Source organism: Pristiophorus japonicus, chromosome 15 (genome assembly GCF_044704955.1).
Source record: "Pristiophorus japonicus isolate sPriJap1 chromosome 15, sPriJap1.hap1, whole genome shotgun sequence".
Classification (NCBI taxonomy): Eukaryota; Metazoa; Chordata; class Chondrichthyes; family Pristiophoridae; genus Pristiophorus; species Pristiophorus japonicus.
The window spans coordinates 35,763,194-35,779,318 of NC_091991.1; the positions used below are offsets into that span (position 1 = coordinate 35,763,194).

At 47.1% G+C, this 16,125-nt stretch overlaps 1 protein-coding gene across 2 annotated transcripts in view; it reads right to left on the reverse strand.

Annotated features, from left to right (window-relative positions):
- The window catches only part of cped1 (cadherin-like and PC-esterase domain containing 1), a 373,997-nt gene that overhangs the window by 219,932 nt on the left and 137,940 nt on the right, over positions 1 to 16,125 (reverse strand). For both annotated transcript variants that reach the window (XM_070900311.1, XM_070900312.1), the window contains 2 exons: positions 9,835 to 10,021; positions 7,399 to 7,567 (listed from right to left, as the gene is read on the reverse strand). In XM_070900311.1, coding sequence (XP_070756412.1) covers positions 7,399 to 7,567; positions 9,835 to 10,021 — 356 coding nt within the window. The remainder of the gene's footprint in view (positions 1 to 7,398; positions 7,568 to 9,834; positions 10,022 to 16,125) is intronic.

The following is a 16,125-nucleotide window of genomic DNA, read 5'->3' on the forward strand; positions in this document are numbered from 1 at the left end:
TTTACAAAAGGTTTCAGGATTTTAAAAAACAGTGTACATGGGAAAAGCACAGGCAGCATAATGTATTCCTCTTAGAAGCTGTGTTGCTATGAACTGCACACTTTTTAACTGAATGGCCTTGAACTTAATCCAGGCTTACTCAAATGTACCAGTAGAGGAGAGACCGGCATCCCTTGCTTCTGTCTTTGTAACCTTCAGCATGGTATCAGTTTGCACTGAAACTTGAATATCCAAATGGGATTAAACATAAAAGGAAACTAGAAAGAAAGGCCCTGGATTAGAATTTGAACTGATTCCTACTGTGAGAAAAGGCCACATTGCTATCATTGACCTTCACCTCCTGTGCATGTTGCCAGTTGTGCTTAGTCAAGTGTCTAAGGAAGCCTCGATCAATTCACACTGTATTTATCCTTTTGCTGCTGGAACAGGTGTTTGGTTACTGAGAGGACAAGCGTGAAACGTGTAGCTCACTGACTAACCAATCCTGCCAGTCTGTGCTACTTCCTCTGTGACTGAAGAAAATGAACTCTGTGCTGAGATTCAGCGCAAGCAAAATGATATATTAACTGCTGAGACACTGCTGTCAGTGGGAGCTTTCATCACTGCCTACATACAAATTACATTTTTTTAAATGTAGCGTTCATTTTTAGTCTCAAGAAACAAAGCACTTCCCACACACACGCAATGCTTGATCCAAACTTGAGTTGTTCAAAATTATATATAAAAAACCTTGAAAGTCTAACAGTTACCATTTCTGTTTGAAGTTAAAAATGTAATTTGTAATATACTCTTGTCAACCTTTTGCATAGAAGGGTTGCTGTAGTTTAAATAAAGAGCTCGAGTACTCACATTAATCATCCACCAGAAAATTTGTATCACTATGGCAAAATCTGTAACTTTTCAATAAAATCAGGATGAAATGCCAAGCAGTTGCTATGTGTATGTATATATTCGTGAGGCAGCTATACTTTGAAAAGGAGAATCACAGCTAACAATAATCTAGAACTTTTTTCAAAGGTGTAGAAAGGAAAATATTATAGGTAGAGAATAACAGTTGCGCTCTATTTTCACCACCATTGGGCGCTTTTTTTGGCGTCCGCTGATTTTTTTTGAGTAATCGTGAATTTGCAACTTTCCTCAAAGTTTGTACGCCGGCGGTGACTGTCAGCGTCGAATTTTTTGTATGCGAGATTTTTTGGCACCAGTCTGGTTGAAAATTGGATTCCGTGCTGTTTTTGGCCATTTAAGCGATTTTCCCCAATACAGAGTAGCCTTAAGTACCATTCAGAAAAACCCTACGTTAACTTAAGAAAATCAGTGCTCCAGTCTGTGGTGTCCCTGCACCTTACTACAAACTCACACGAGTCATGTACTGCAGACACAGTCACTACGTGACCTTCCTTTATTCCCCAGGACCAAGGAGTGCTGACCCTGGGTGGGACCTCCCCTTTTATACCTGGAAACCCAGGTGAGGAGTGTCTCCCACAAGTTCACCCTCTGTGGTCAGGGTGTGCATTTCTAGGGTATAAATACAGTGTACAGGAGTTGCATGAAGGTTACAGTTACATAAAGATTACCGTTGCATGATGATTACATGCATGACATCACCTCCCCCCTTACGTCTTTTTGTGTCAAAGGTTAAGTCTTTCAGGTAGTCGACGCTCTCTCGTGGAGCGCCACAGTTGGGGCTCTGGTGGCTGAGCCTCGGCATGCGCCTCTGTCACCTGAGGTGATTCCGGCCTGTCCGGGCTGGCCGCAGGGACTGTGCATGCTTGGGATTGTCCTTGTTGCTCGTCCACTGGCAGTGGTGTGGGTGACATCTCATGCTCTTCTTCAGATTCCTCTGTGTCTATGCTGAACCTTTTCTTTACTTGTTCCAAGTGTTTGCGGCATATCTGCCCATTGTTTAGTCTGACCCTATGACCCTATTCCCTTCTTTGCCAATTACTGTGCCCTCAAGTCACTTGGGTCCCAAAGCATGGTTAAGAACAAATACCGGGTCATCCATTTCTATACACCTCCCCCTTGAGTTTCGATCATGGAACTCGGTTTGGGATTGGTGCTTGCCCTCAACAATGTCTGCCAGGGCTGGGTGAATGAGGGACAGCCATGTTTTAAACATGCGTTTCATGAGGAGTTCCGCTGGCGGGACTCCCGTGAGCGAATGCGGGCGGGACCTGTAGGCCAGCAAGAGGCGCGATAGGCGGTACTGAAGGTAGGGTCATTGGATGCGTAGCATGCCCTGTTTTATGACTTGGACCGTCCGTTCCGCCTGGCCATTGGAAGCCGGCTTGAACGGCGCTGTCCGGACGTGTTTGATACCATTGCCCGACATAAACTCCTGGAATTCATGGCTGGTGAAACACGGGCCATTTTCGCTGTCCAGGATATCCGGCAAGCTGTGGGTCGCAAAAACCGTATGCAGACTCTCCACGGTGATGGATTTCGTGCACGAGTTTAATATGATGCACTCGATCCATTTTGAGTATGCATCGACAACGATCAGGAACATTTTCCCCATGAACGGGCCCACATAGTCTACGTGAATACGTGACCATGGCCTGGTGGGCCAGGGCCACGGGCTGAGTGGGGTCTCCCGGGGAGCATTGCCCAGCTGGGCACATGTCGTGCCCCTGCGAACCCAGTGTTCCAGGTCTGAGTCAATCCCCGGCCACCATACATGTGACCGGGTAATGGCCTTCATTAACACGATGCCAGGGTGCTCGCTGTGGAGTTCCCTGATGAACGCTTCCCTGCCTTTCTGGGGCATGACTACCCGGCTGCCCCATAGCAGGCAGTCGGCTTGGATGGAGAGCTCATCCATCCGTCTGTGAAACGGTCTGATCTCCTCGGGGCACGCCCTGTGTGCGGGCGTCCAATCCCCAGTCAGGACACATTTCTTTATCATGGATAGGAGGGGGTCTCTGTTGATCCAGATTTTGATCTGGCAGGCTGTGATGAGGGAGCCTGCGCTGTCAAAAACCTCAACAGCCATGACCATCTCAGCGCTTTGCTCCGACGCCCCCTCGGTGGTGGCCAGTGGGAGCCTGCTGAGCGCGTCAGCGCAATTTCCTGTGCCTGGCCGGTGCCGTATGGTGTAGTCATACACAGCCAGTGTGAGAGCTCATCGCTGTATGCGAGCTGACGCATTGGCATTGACAGCCTTGCTGTCGGACAACAGTTATGTAAACGGCTTGTGGTCCGTCTCTAGCTTGAACCGTCTAACGAAAAGGTACTGGTGCATCTTTTTCACACCATAAATACAAGCGAGTGCTTCCTTTTCGACCATGCCATATCCACGCTCTGCCTGGGAGAGTGACCTGGAGGCGTAAGCCACCGGTTGGAGTCGGCCATCGTTATTACCCTGCTGCAACACACACCCAACCCCATAGGACGATGCATCGCACATTAAAACCAGTTTTTTACAGGGGTCATACAAAGTCAACAGTTTGTTAGAACACAGCAGGTTCCTCGCCTTATTGAAAGCCCGTTCTTGACAGTCCCCCCCCCCAAAGCCATTCACAACCTTTACGCTGGAGCATGTGTAACGGCTCCAACAATGTGCTTAAGTTCGACAGAAAGTTCCCGAAATAGTTCAAAAGTCCCAGGAATGATCGCATCTCCGACGTGTTGCCGGGCCTGGGCGCCCGGCGGATCACCTCCGTTTTTGATTCAGTGGGCCGGATCCCGTCTGCGGCAACCCTCCTGCCCAAAAACTCGACTTCTGGGGCCAAAAACCACACTTAGCCTTTTTCAGCCGCAAGCCTACCCGGTCCAGTCGGAATAGCACCTCCTCCAGGTTGTGGAGGTGTTTCTCGGTGTCTCGACCCGTTATAAGGATGTCGTCTTGGAATACGATTGTTCCAGGAATGGATTTAAGCAAGCTTTCCATGTTCCGCTGAAAGATAGCTGCCGCCGAACGAATGCCAAACGGACACCTGTTGTAGATAAATAATCCCTTGTGCGTCGTGATGGTGGTCAGAAACTTGGATTCTTCAGCCAGTTCCTGAGTCATGTAGGCCGAAGTGAGGTCCAGCTTCGTGAACAGCTTGCCACCTGCCAGTGTGGCAAAAAGATCCTCCGCTCTGGAGAGCGGGTATTGGTCTTGCAGCGACACTTGGTTGATGGTGGCTTTGTAGTCACCACAAATCCTGACCGAGCCATCTGCTTTAAGGACAGGAACGATGGGATTTGCCCAGTCGCTGAATTCAATGGCCGACATTATGCCCTCTCTGAGCAGCCTGTCCAATTCACTTTCAATTTTCTCAATCATCACATACGGCACCGCTTTGGCTTTGTGGTGCACTGGTCTGGCATCCGGAGTGATGCGTATCACTACTTTAGTGCCCTTGAACATTCCGACACCGGGTTGAAACAGTGACCCGAATTTTTGTAGGACCTGTGAGCATGAACTTCGCTCCACAGATTAAATGGCGTGCACATCCCTCCCATTTCCAATTCATCTCGGCTAGCCAACTCCTCCCCAAGAGCGCAGGGCCATTTTCCGGGACGATCCAGAGTGGTAGCCGGTTCTGTGATCCATTATGTGCTACCACCAAGTTTGCGCTGCCTAGCACTGGGATGATCTCTTTGGTGTATGTCCGTATCTGCGTGTCAATGCATTCCAGTTTGGGCCTGCTAGCTCTGTGTGGCCATTGTTCGGTGCTCATAAGTGACTGGCTAGCTCCTGTATCCAGCTCCATGCACACCGGGATGCCATTCAATAAAACTTTCATCATCATGGGTGGTTTTAGTGTATGAGCTGTGGACGTCAGCCACGTGAACCCGCTGAACTTCAGCATCCATGGCTTTTCCCCAGGCATCATCCTGCATTGCAGACCCCTCGTCTGGTTCCTCTATCTCACAGATTAGCCTCGCCACAGCCTTTTTGCACATCCTGGCCAAGTGTCCACTGACGTTACAAATCCTGCAAGTATATTGCTGGATCCTGCAGCTTTTCGCAGTATGTCTACCCCCGCATCTCCAGCATGAGCTGAGATTGTTGTTAACAAAGGGACTGTTACCAGGCATTCCTCTTTGATTGCCCATTTGGTTGTTTCTAAGCACTCTGATGGTGGGTGTTAATGGTCCCATCGTGGGACGCATTGTTCCTCGTGATGGCGTGAATTGCCGATCCCCTTTCCATTGTCTCTGTTGCGGGCCCACCCTAGAGTCTGTTGCTGCCTGGGCGGTTTCGAAATGCCCTTGCCTGTCTGTGGGGTCCCTAGCCGCGTTCACAATGTTAACTCCCTGATCCATCGCCATGTTGGGACCAGGGCTGCGCACGTAAATTAGCTTGGTCTCCTCTTCCCCTGCCATGAAGGTCTGAGCTATCAACGCCGCCCTTTCTAAAGTCAAGTCCTTGGCCTCTATGAGCTTCCTGAAAATCCCGGCATGATTCATGCCCTCAATGAAAAAGTCCCTTAACATCTCCCCCCTGCAGGCGCCTGTGAACTTACAGAGACTAGCCAAGCGCCGCAGGTCCACAATGAAGTCCGAGTTGTATTGTCCCTCCCGACGCCGGTGTGTGTAGAACCGGTGCCGGGCCAAGTGTACGCTACTCGCCGGCTTGAGATGCTCACTGATCAGCTGGCTGAGCTCTTCAAAGGACTTGTCCGCTGGCTTTTGGGGTGCGAGTAGGTCTTTCATCAGCGCATACATCTGTGGTCCGCAGCTGGTCAGTAGATGCGCCCTCTGCTTGTCAGCCGCTGTTGCTCCCAGCCAGTCCTTCGTGACATAGCTCTGCTGGAGTCTTTCCACAAAGTCGTCCCAGTCCTCACCCACACTGTAACATTCCTCTGTGCTACCGGTGGCCATCCTCGTGGTTCGGTGATACCCGTTTCTCGTCGCCAAATGTGGTGTCCCTGCACCATACTACAAACTCACACGAGGCATGTACTGCAGACACAGTCACTACGTGACCTTAACCTTTATTCCCAGGACCAAGGAGTGCTGACACTGGGTGGGACCTCCCCTTTTATACTTGGAAACCCAGGTGAGGAGTGTCTCCCACAAGTTCACCCACTGTGGTCAGGGTTTGCATTTCTAGGGTATAAGTACAGTGTACAGGAGTTGCATGAAGGTTACAGTTATATGAAGATTACTGTTGCATGATGGTTACATACATGACACAGTCTGTATCGGAGCTGTTTCTTTGCAGTTTAGACTTGCTCATAAAGATAGTTTATAATGATCATGTTAAATTATGTTCTTTTTTCATCTCTTTACATTAAAGATGACTTGTTTTGGTGTTGGCCCCCCACTCCCGGTCCCACTGCAATCCTGAGCTGAAAGGACCCCACTCCCAGTCCTGCTGCAACCCCGGGCCGAATGGCCCCCCTGCTCCCGGTGCAACCCCGAGTTGAAAGGGTCCCGTTCCCAGTCCTGCTGCAACCCCGAGCTAAATGCCCCCATCACCACCGCCCCCCACACCCCACTCCCCTGCAAGCCCTGGCCGTGGAACTTCAACTCGCAGGGGAAGCTTCAGCCCTCAGTGTCTCTCATTATCCTGGTAACCTCCTTCAATGTCTCACTCGTCACCCTGGCAACCTCAGCTTTTGGCGCAGACTTGAAGCTCCACCCCCAGATTTAACTTTGGGTACCGCAGCACCAAAATGAAATTTAATTTTGGCGAAAGTTGCAACTTTTTCTTTCAATTAGGCACAAAATAAATCGGTCGTTAATCCTCATGGGCGCCAAAAATTGGCAAAGCGGGAAATTGAGCCCTTAGATAGTTTTAATTAAGCTATAACTAGACATTTGCAAATGTTACTCATTCATATATGTATCCAGAGTTTGGATCTCTTTAAGCAAACATTGAAGGCATGCAAACAGTTAAAATGGAGGAAGCAATAGCACTGATGGCAATATGTGCTGTTTGACACACTTACAATATCTATTGAATAAACATACACCTAGATAATTTAAAGAATCTTTTTAAATTCATTTTTCTTCCCTTTTGTTTTAATTGACTCTTTTCTAAGACCTTTGCACCGTAAATTATTCTCTTGCATAAAGTGTAGACAAAAAGGTAGAGAGCTGTTTTATAATCAGACTCTAGGAAAGACTGATTCTGGATGACCTGTCATCTGATTTTCCTTCCATTTACCCTCCAAAGCCATTAGCCTCTGCTTAGAACCAGCATTTGATGTCATTGGAAAAGAAAATCTGGAACACACTGCACAAAAATCACAGATGCAACCTTAGTCTCCCAGTACTACAACACAGTGCCACCCTTCACAGTTTAACTTCTTTACAGTATAACTAAAGAGCTTTGCTTACACTTTTTCTATATTCTCAAGGACTTTGTGCATTCATTTCAAGTCCTAAATACTATTCACTCCATCTAAACCATGGTTGATGATAAGAATTAGTCAAAAAACACATCAAGATGGTTACCTGCACAAAACTGCACATTATACTCCCATCAAAAGCAGGTAGACTGGGTCGGCTATGGCGGTAAACATTGACCGTGTAAGTTGCTATAACAGCAGGTTTGATGCGAGACCCATCCGATACCAGAATATGGATTCTATTGTTTCCGAGGCCAAGGGGATAATTGGCAATGCTGAGGTAAAAGAAAAGAGAAAAATGAACCTGTGCAACATGCTGGAACCCGCAGTTTTATCTCACAGTCGAAACATCAATTATAGAATTATGAATGCAATACAGTAGGACGGAATGACACTGAGATTTAAAACTTACAGTTGGTCCTTTTAAAGTTTAGTTGTATAAAACAATCGTGCAATATTGCCACAAGTTAAGACAGTGACTTTTATTTAAAAAAATAAAGAACAGTGATTTCAAATTAAACAAAATTGATTAAAATATCTCTTTAGATTTTGCAGTTGTTCCTGCCAAAGAAAGTAAAATAACCCTTCGGGGGAAAAATTGGCCTGGTTTGCACCTCCCGTTAGCGCCACCAGGGAGCAGTGACGGGACGCTAAGGGCTTAAACATTGGGCGTGGCGAAATCACCGACGCTCACGAACTTCCCTGTCAGTTTTGCGCTGGCGCTAACACTTACTGCCTCGGTGTCATGTGCTCCGTAGATCGTGATGTCGTCTGGTGCGCAGCACCCCGTTACCGGCCCGAGAGCAACATTCACTTCCGCCCCCTGCAGCATCACAGGACGACAACAACAGCAGCTGCAGGAGGCGTTGTCACCTCGGCTGGCTGCTTGGGGAACAATATTTAAAGGCAGTGGTGGTCAGGTAGGGAAAACTTTATTTATGTCTCCATTCTGCTGTTTTTTTGCTTATTTTAGACCCCGCAATTGCTCAGCCCTGCATTCTCTTAGAGTGCTTGGGGCTGCTAAGCACGTATCACAGGTGCCGTTGCCCAACAGACACAGCCTGAGGATTCATTCAATGCAGCCTTGGCCCTTCCCTTTAAGGGAGGGAAGGAGCCTGTAAAGATGGCAGCGCTGCACCGAACATTGCTCAGTGCTCTGCCGACACCGCCTCTCGCAGTCCCTTTAGCGCTCTGAGGGGTAGCGCTTGACTTAGCGCTCCACTTCCCTCGGAGCACTAAAGCGGAAGTTCCCGGCAGAATCAAATCTTTATCGCCCAGCAATACTTTTGCGCTCCCGCAAAAGTTATCGCCCCAAAGTGAATGCTACGCAATCTCTAGCCCTCAGTATATTTAATGATCCATTTTGTAGATGACACTACCTTCCACTGTAAACACATCAGTCTTATCAATAAAGAAAGTTATTCTATAGTGCTATAGTCTGGTTGGTCGTTACAACATGCCGCGGTAATGCAATGGTAAGGCGTGCTCCACTTCCTTTAGGGGTGGGTCCCGGGGCACGAATGAGCGAAATTCTCTGCGTAGCGCTGACGCGCTTCAATGCCCCTCCACTTCTAAGAAAGGAGAGGGCCGCCATATGCTCTGCACGGCTTCTGATGGTCTCCATTGGGCCACTAGGGCAGCGTGCGACCGGGTCAGCAGCCCAGCACACAAGACAGAGTGCTGGGCTGCACGATGGCAGCCCGGACCATGCTAGGGCCGCCATCGTTGAGCCGACCAAAGAGACAAAAAAAAGATGGTGGCCTGGGGTGCTGGCGTCCTCCCCTTTAATCATCGCCACGAGAGCGTTGACATCTGCTCACCCCAGCCTCATGGCCCGTGGGGCAATTTCCCCCACGGGGCAGTAAGGGATCGGCGCGGGGCAGGTGGAGGTCACCGTGCACGGCAGAAAATGTCATCACCGGCTGCATGGCGGCCTGGGGCGCTAATCGCGGGGCGCACCGCTGCCATGGCAACGCCTTCGCAAACTCCCGAACAATTTCCCGGGAGGCAGTAGTGCTTCCCTCCCCCAGGCAAATACTGTCTTGTGCCCCGTTAGCGCCCCTTGGAGACACTAATAGGGCTGCAAAAAGGGCCAATTTCACTCCCATAGTCTCCCACATCACTGTAGTGTTGCCAAACATGGCAATACAGAGAAGTTTTCAGCTGAAGGAGGCAGAGCAAGAGGAAGAACCATTATCTGACGAGGATATATTGAATGAAGGTGAGGGAGAAGAAGAAAAAGGAGGGTGAGCAAACAAACTGCAGCCGGAGAGACCAGTGATCAATTGATAGAGTAGCATTTCTGGTGACCTGGGTCATTCCACTCCTCTGAAATGTTACAAAAGGCCCCTCTGCATTAACAGTTCTCATTACCCCCATAAAGTGATCATTCAATTGCTATTCTTATGCACCTATTTGAGACATATATCTGTATATTACTAACTAAATAAAATTACTAAAACCTATTATTTTATATAATAAAACCATGAAAGATTAGATGATTCCATGCTCGAACACTTCCTCTTTGTAATCAGTGCTTTACCTGGGTCCTTTTTTTTCATCCAGGTGCACCTGGCACTGGCAGTTGGCTGCTTCTGCTCTGATCTTCACTATCACCACATCAAAAGGCACTTCAGAATAGTATACTTTGATCTTTGGCGAAAAGACAGGATTCAGGTTCAACGGTGGGCTAGTAAGGATGTGAGTAATGTACGCCAGGGTATGTTTAGCTGTTTAAAACAGAAAGAAAAAGTAAACCAATGAACACAATTAAACCCCCACACATAAAAAAACCTGTGGTTGTTTAGCTGCAATTGGGTCTCAGTAAATACCATCAAGACCGGTAAAAGAATAAAGGGCAGAAATTGCCCCCAGCCTGAAACAGGGTGCTCCCTCCCCTCCTCCCGTTTCGATGGTTTTGACCGCAGCTGCGGTTCAGGTCACCCCTTGAGTGACATTCAGCTCTTTGGTTTTTTTTGTTTTGATCCAGAAGTCGATCATAATGGGGGTGGTGACTACACCTGAGAGGCAAAGATGCAGCGGTGACAGCAACTGAGGGGCAGAAGTTGGGTGCAGAGCAGACTCACCGCTACGATGACGTCATCACGGCTCCGCATCACCACGGCTCCCGCCTTCACTTAAAGGGAAGAGCCTTCGCGATTTTAAAACTTTGGCCCACTTTGGGAATGTTTCAGCCAGGTCAATGGCTTGGTACCCAAGAGGGGGTACAGGCTGCCTGTTGGCGGCCCGGCCGAACCCGAGGGCATAATTGTTGGGCCGACATGGCAGTTGGCCGACAAAAAACAACATGGCGGTAGTGGCAGTGCGTCCTCCCCTTTAAGGGAAGCCGCACTGCCACTGCAGAAGGCCACAGCCTCACTGGACCACCGGGAAAAAGCTTGTTTTGGCACCGCTGGGCGGGTCAAAGATTTTCCGAGGGGAATGTCGCCGTCGGGGGGGTTTAGATCGGCGGTGCGCATGGTGATGACGAGCTTAAGATGGATCGGCAGCAGCAGAATGGTAAGGGGGGGATTGGGGCACCGCCGGGAAAACTCGGGGGTACAATTGGGCTAACAGCGGCCATTCCAACTAAAGTCGGTGGCCACTCCACTCCGCCCGCCGATTTGCGGTGGTAACAGGCCTTAAGAAAAGGGGCAATTTTGGCCCCTAATGGTTTGCAGTAGAGTCACTCAGTATTAGTTAATGTCCTGTAGTAACTGTCTGCTTAGGTCATAACTCAACAATGTTCACCTCTATTATCTTAAACTGTGAACTGATTTGCAGCATTATGATCAGTCCTTTAAAAAAAAGCACAGGTTACAATAAAAGAGTTTCCTCGAAAATTCCCAGACGTTCAATCTGTGCCTCACTGTAACTCTGGTTGCAGACAGGTTGCCCCCCAAAATAGTGGCGACTTGGTTGCGTGGGAACTCTGCAGTTTTTGGGAGTTTGCTGTTTGCCATTTAAGAGATGGAACCTCCATCCGTCCCTTAGAAGGAAAATGACGGCAAAGGGCACAGCCAGGGTCAGGTATGCTACGCCGGAGGTTCTTGCTCCTCATGTTCAGTTGGGGTGTGGTCTGTTCATAGAGGTCAGTATGGCGAGTGAGGCATACTGGTCTCCAGAAGGGCAGATATGGGCCTGAACCCTTGAAGAGGATTTTATTTTTTTTATATAAAGAGAATGTTTTCACAGATCAGCCTGTTTACCAAGGCTCTGAGGGGAAGCATGATAAGCGGGGTATCAACAACTGCCCCCACCCTCGCAGGAATTTCCGGCTGCATTGAGTAGGCAGGCACTGGGGCTGCACCTAAATTGGTAATCACCATGTGCCCACCTGTCACATGGTACTGAGATCCTCCCCCACTGGCCCCACAAAACCTATCTGGTCAGTGCTAGAGATCGACAGCAGGCAGCGGCCAGTGAATTTTTGGCCCCGCTATCTTGAATGTAAAAATGTAATTTTCTCGCTTGCTCAGAAAATAGCATATTGCTACCCTTTGTGTCAGTAAACTAAATGCTGCACTTTCGGAACAAAGCGCCTAATCCAATTTGAATAGATAACGGTCAGCTATTTCATTGGCATAAATCCATGTATGGGTTTAATGGCATTGTCTCCCAGCAGAGCATTGCTATCGTGGCTTTACGACTCAATCGGATTTCAAATTTGTACTGATATCCAAGTGAAAGGGACTTGATATTCCCACATGGTTGTTTTGTTAAAACTTCAAACAAATCTGCTTGCTACTCAGTACTGTAACATGAGCCTTTCAGTAAACGGTAAGCCAGTGATTGGGTTAAACTTACAAAGCCACATGCAAAGAGAGGTCCCATGTGTATGTGACGATAGAGCAAGTCAAGTGTGAGTGGCTCACCTCCTGACTCCCCAAAACTGTTCTATCACTTACAAAGCGCATGTCAGGAGTGTAATGGAATTCTCTCCACGTACCTAGGTGGTGCAGCTGCAACACTCAAAGAAGCTGGACACCGTCCAGTACAAAGCAGCTGGCTTGACTGACATCTCACCCTCTAGCATAAACATCCACTCCTTCCACCACGGCCGCGTCATAGCTGCAACGTGTACTATCTACAGCGTGAAATCTGGAAACTTGCCAGGGCTTCTTCAGCAGCACCTCTCCTAAAACCGCGACTTCCATAACCCAGAAGGACAAGGGCAGCAGATGCATGGGAATCCAATCATCTCCAAGTCACACAACATCGTGCCTTGGACATATATCACTCATCCTTCATCGTCTCTGGGTCAAATTACTGCAACTCCCTACCTAACAGCATTGGGGGAGCACCTTCAGTAAACAAACTGCAGCGGTTCAAGAAGGCAGCCCAACACTATTTTCTCAAGAGCGACTAGGATGGGCAATAAAAGCTGGCCTTGCCAGCGATACCCACATCCCAGTAATGAATAAAACAATTAAGTGCATGATATTAAGAAAGCCAGCTAGATTTTTGTGCACTCTTATATCAGCAAGAATATTAGCCTATAGAATATAGAAATCATATCCCATACTGAATTTTAAGAATTCAATTGAAACTGTGCCTTGAGTACACCCCATGCCCCCCAAAATGGATGTATGACATGGAACCAGTATCGCAAATCTCTGAAAGCAAGATTACAGTTGCCGATCCTTAATCATTGAATCCTGCAGCCAGACAAGTCATTCTGCTGTTCATTTCTGTCCGAAGAAAGTGAGTGATGCCATACCTTTCTCACTCTTCCAGTGGAAAGAAGACACCAATTGGAGACAACACAGAACTTTCATTGTATGGCAAGCTTCCCAAGAGTCTAAAGGGTTTCTCGATGGAACCCAGGCATCTCTCTACACATTAACCCACTGCGTACATCAACAGAAAGATGTACCATTCTAAATGTGCAGGTGGCTTCAGACCATAGAAATGTTATCCTGCCTGTTAATGCACATTATGCTTGGAGCAGCAGTGAAGCTTTCATTATGCACCAGCCAACAGTATCTGCATTATTTGACGATCGAGAGAGAGAGAGAGAGAGAATGAATGGATGGCTCTTGGAAGACTAAGACTACCAATTGCATCCGTGGCTGATGACTTCAATTAGAAACCTTCATACAGACACAGAGTACAGATATAATGAGCCGCCAGCAGATAATCTGTGGAGAACACTATGGGGATGGTGAAGCAACCATCCCATCGCTTAGATCATTTAAAAATGATAAAGCTCCAAAAGCCATGGCAAATTCTTCACAATCAATTGGTCTGCTGCATGATGCACAATTTTGCCACACAAAGAATGAGCGTGTAGCAAGAGGAGGAGAAAGAGGATGAAGTGAAGGGCTACGGGAATAGGACCACAAGCTGAATAGAGATCATACACAGGCAGGGAGACTAGGGCTGAAATATGTGAGTGGGAAGCACTACGAGTAATGGGCCCCGCCTGCACTGTAATTCACCTGGTGCACCTGTTGGTGCAAAATGGCTGCAGGAAACAATCGTTGTGCCGTAACGGTTAGGCCCAAGGCACATCAGATCTTGGGCCTCGGGCTTCAATTAAATGAGACCAGTGGGCTGCGGACACATGCTGGGCATCCTGGACCCTTCTTTATCTGCCTTTACCAGTAAGTCTGGCGACGTGCTTCCAGTGCGGACTGCATGAGCACATGCTGCCCACCATACAGAAGAGAAACATTTCCACTGGGGTCACCTCATCAATGGATGAAGAGCAAGTAGGTCTGCAGAAGATGGTACACTTACCTTGGTACTTCTCCAGATACCAGAAAACATTTTCTTCATTTTCTCCAAGATACAATAGCTATTGGAGACTGCAATCGCTCTCTCGCTGCCATCTCTCTCCATGTAGCTTGTACCTTCATCTTCACAAGAGATGGTCTTCAGTTCCAAAAATAGCCACATTTCTTTGTCACATATCCTGCAGCAGAACCTTCAAGGCAACATCAGCAAAGGAGGCTCTTTTGCCCAGATCGCTCCTTGCAGCGATACCCTCACAGAGAAAATGGGTTGTATGCAGAGTCAAAAATTGTCTTCCCTTTAAGGGCCAGAGCAGTCTTTTAAGAGCTGTTGGATTTTGCATCCAAAAGAACTGCTGACCATGTATTTCATGCCCTGGGAGTCTCTTCTAATGATGATAAGGGGATTGCTTCACAAAGGCAAAGCCAGCATTCCCTGCTGTCAGAGTAAGTGTGCTCACTCCATGAAAAAGTCTCGGAAAATTAAGATTACAATGTGCTAACATACTCTTTTTTTGTATACATTAGTGCTGCAGTCAGTAATTAAATATGTCTGGCAATTGCACCACATGTAAGGCTCACATTAAGCACATAAAGACATAAGTCCCATACACTTAGAAAATAAATGATTGATGTTCATATATTATTTCTTAATTTTACTTCAGATTGTTGCTAAGACAAAACAACAACCTTATCACAAAAACTACTGGAATGTCAGCAGAAAGTCAATAAATTAGACTGGTATAGATCTACCTGAAAATCTCAGTGAAAATGTTCCTGCCATCATGTACTGTTGTTGAGGATTATTACTGACCTGACCTATACAGATTCTATTGCTGCATGAATGGGGTCATTGTAAAAAAAAGGCTATAAACGTGTGTTGTGTAGCAGTCATTGATCAGCATGACCGTTTGTTGATTCATTAGACTCCAGATCAACCATCTTTCAAAAAGTCAGAAATGCCCCTTTTACATTAGAAATACAAGGCAATAACATTTTAAATTGCTTTAGATAGTGAATAACAGATAAGAAAGAGTGATTATAGGGAACTAATCTCACCGAGGGTTCAGATGAGGTCATAAACCGTGACAGCTAAGCTTGAATGTTTTTTATCTATCAACTGAACACTGAGAGGAGATTATAATTTTGTAACCACTCTAATATATTACTATACTGTGCAATATTAGTTTTATCTATTTCCTGTCTTTGTTTTGGACAATGGTGATTATCATAAGAGACACAGACAGTCAAGATGTGCCACATGATGGCTCCATTACTTCACAGCATTGTCGCCACCAGCAGCTCTGATTTTGATGAAAGCGATGAAACGTAACTGAGGCTGTAGCGTTGATGACATTGGAGGACGTCCTAAAGAGACAGGGTTCACTGATGCCTACGGAGGTAGCAGCACTCCCATCGGCAAACAGAAATGGCCATCATTTTTTCTAGCGATGGTGAGATGGGTATTTAGCCTACCAGTACAAGTCAGTGATTGGTTTTCTGCTCAACACCCTGTACAGACATTTCCCCATCATTGGGGAGGCCCTGGCAACCAGAAATAAAGTAGTAAACAATATTTTTTAAAAGATCTGTACGTTCAGTTGTTTGTCTGTTGTTCCAATGTTAAAGAATTCGTCACACAGTAGAAAAAGGAAGCTTGGAGCATACAATGATGCCGAAGCTCTCAATACCTTGGAATGGAATGAATGAACTTTCTACTATGTGGAATGCACTGTCAGGGAGGCTGTGGGAGCAAGTAAAATGAACATATTTAAGACAGCATTTGGTAGATATTTGAAGGAGTGAGTGATTGAGAAATATTAGTTTTTGGGATCGGTCAGAAGGACAGCAAGGTCCTGTACTTTCCTGTGTTCTTCTTGAAATGGTTCTGTAACACAAGCCTAGAAATTGCTGTCAACAAAAAGTAATTTGCTTGCCAGCTATCTAAGGGGTCCATCATTTGGCTCCATTCCCAACTGTTATATGCCTGTCAGGAATTGAATGTAGCACTCTTGAGCTGGTGGTGTGCTATAGTAACCATACTGTACATTACTTTTTTATGTCATTCCCGTAAAACTGCTTGTTAAGAGGACTATCTA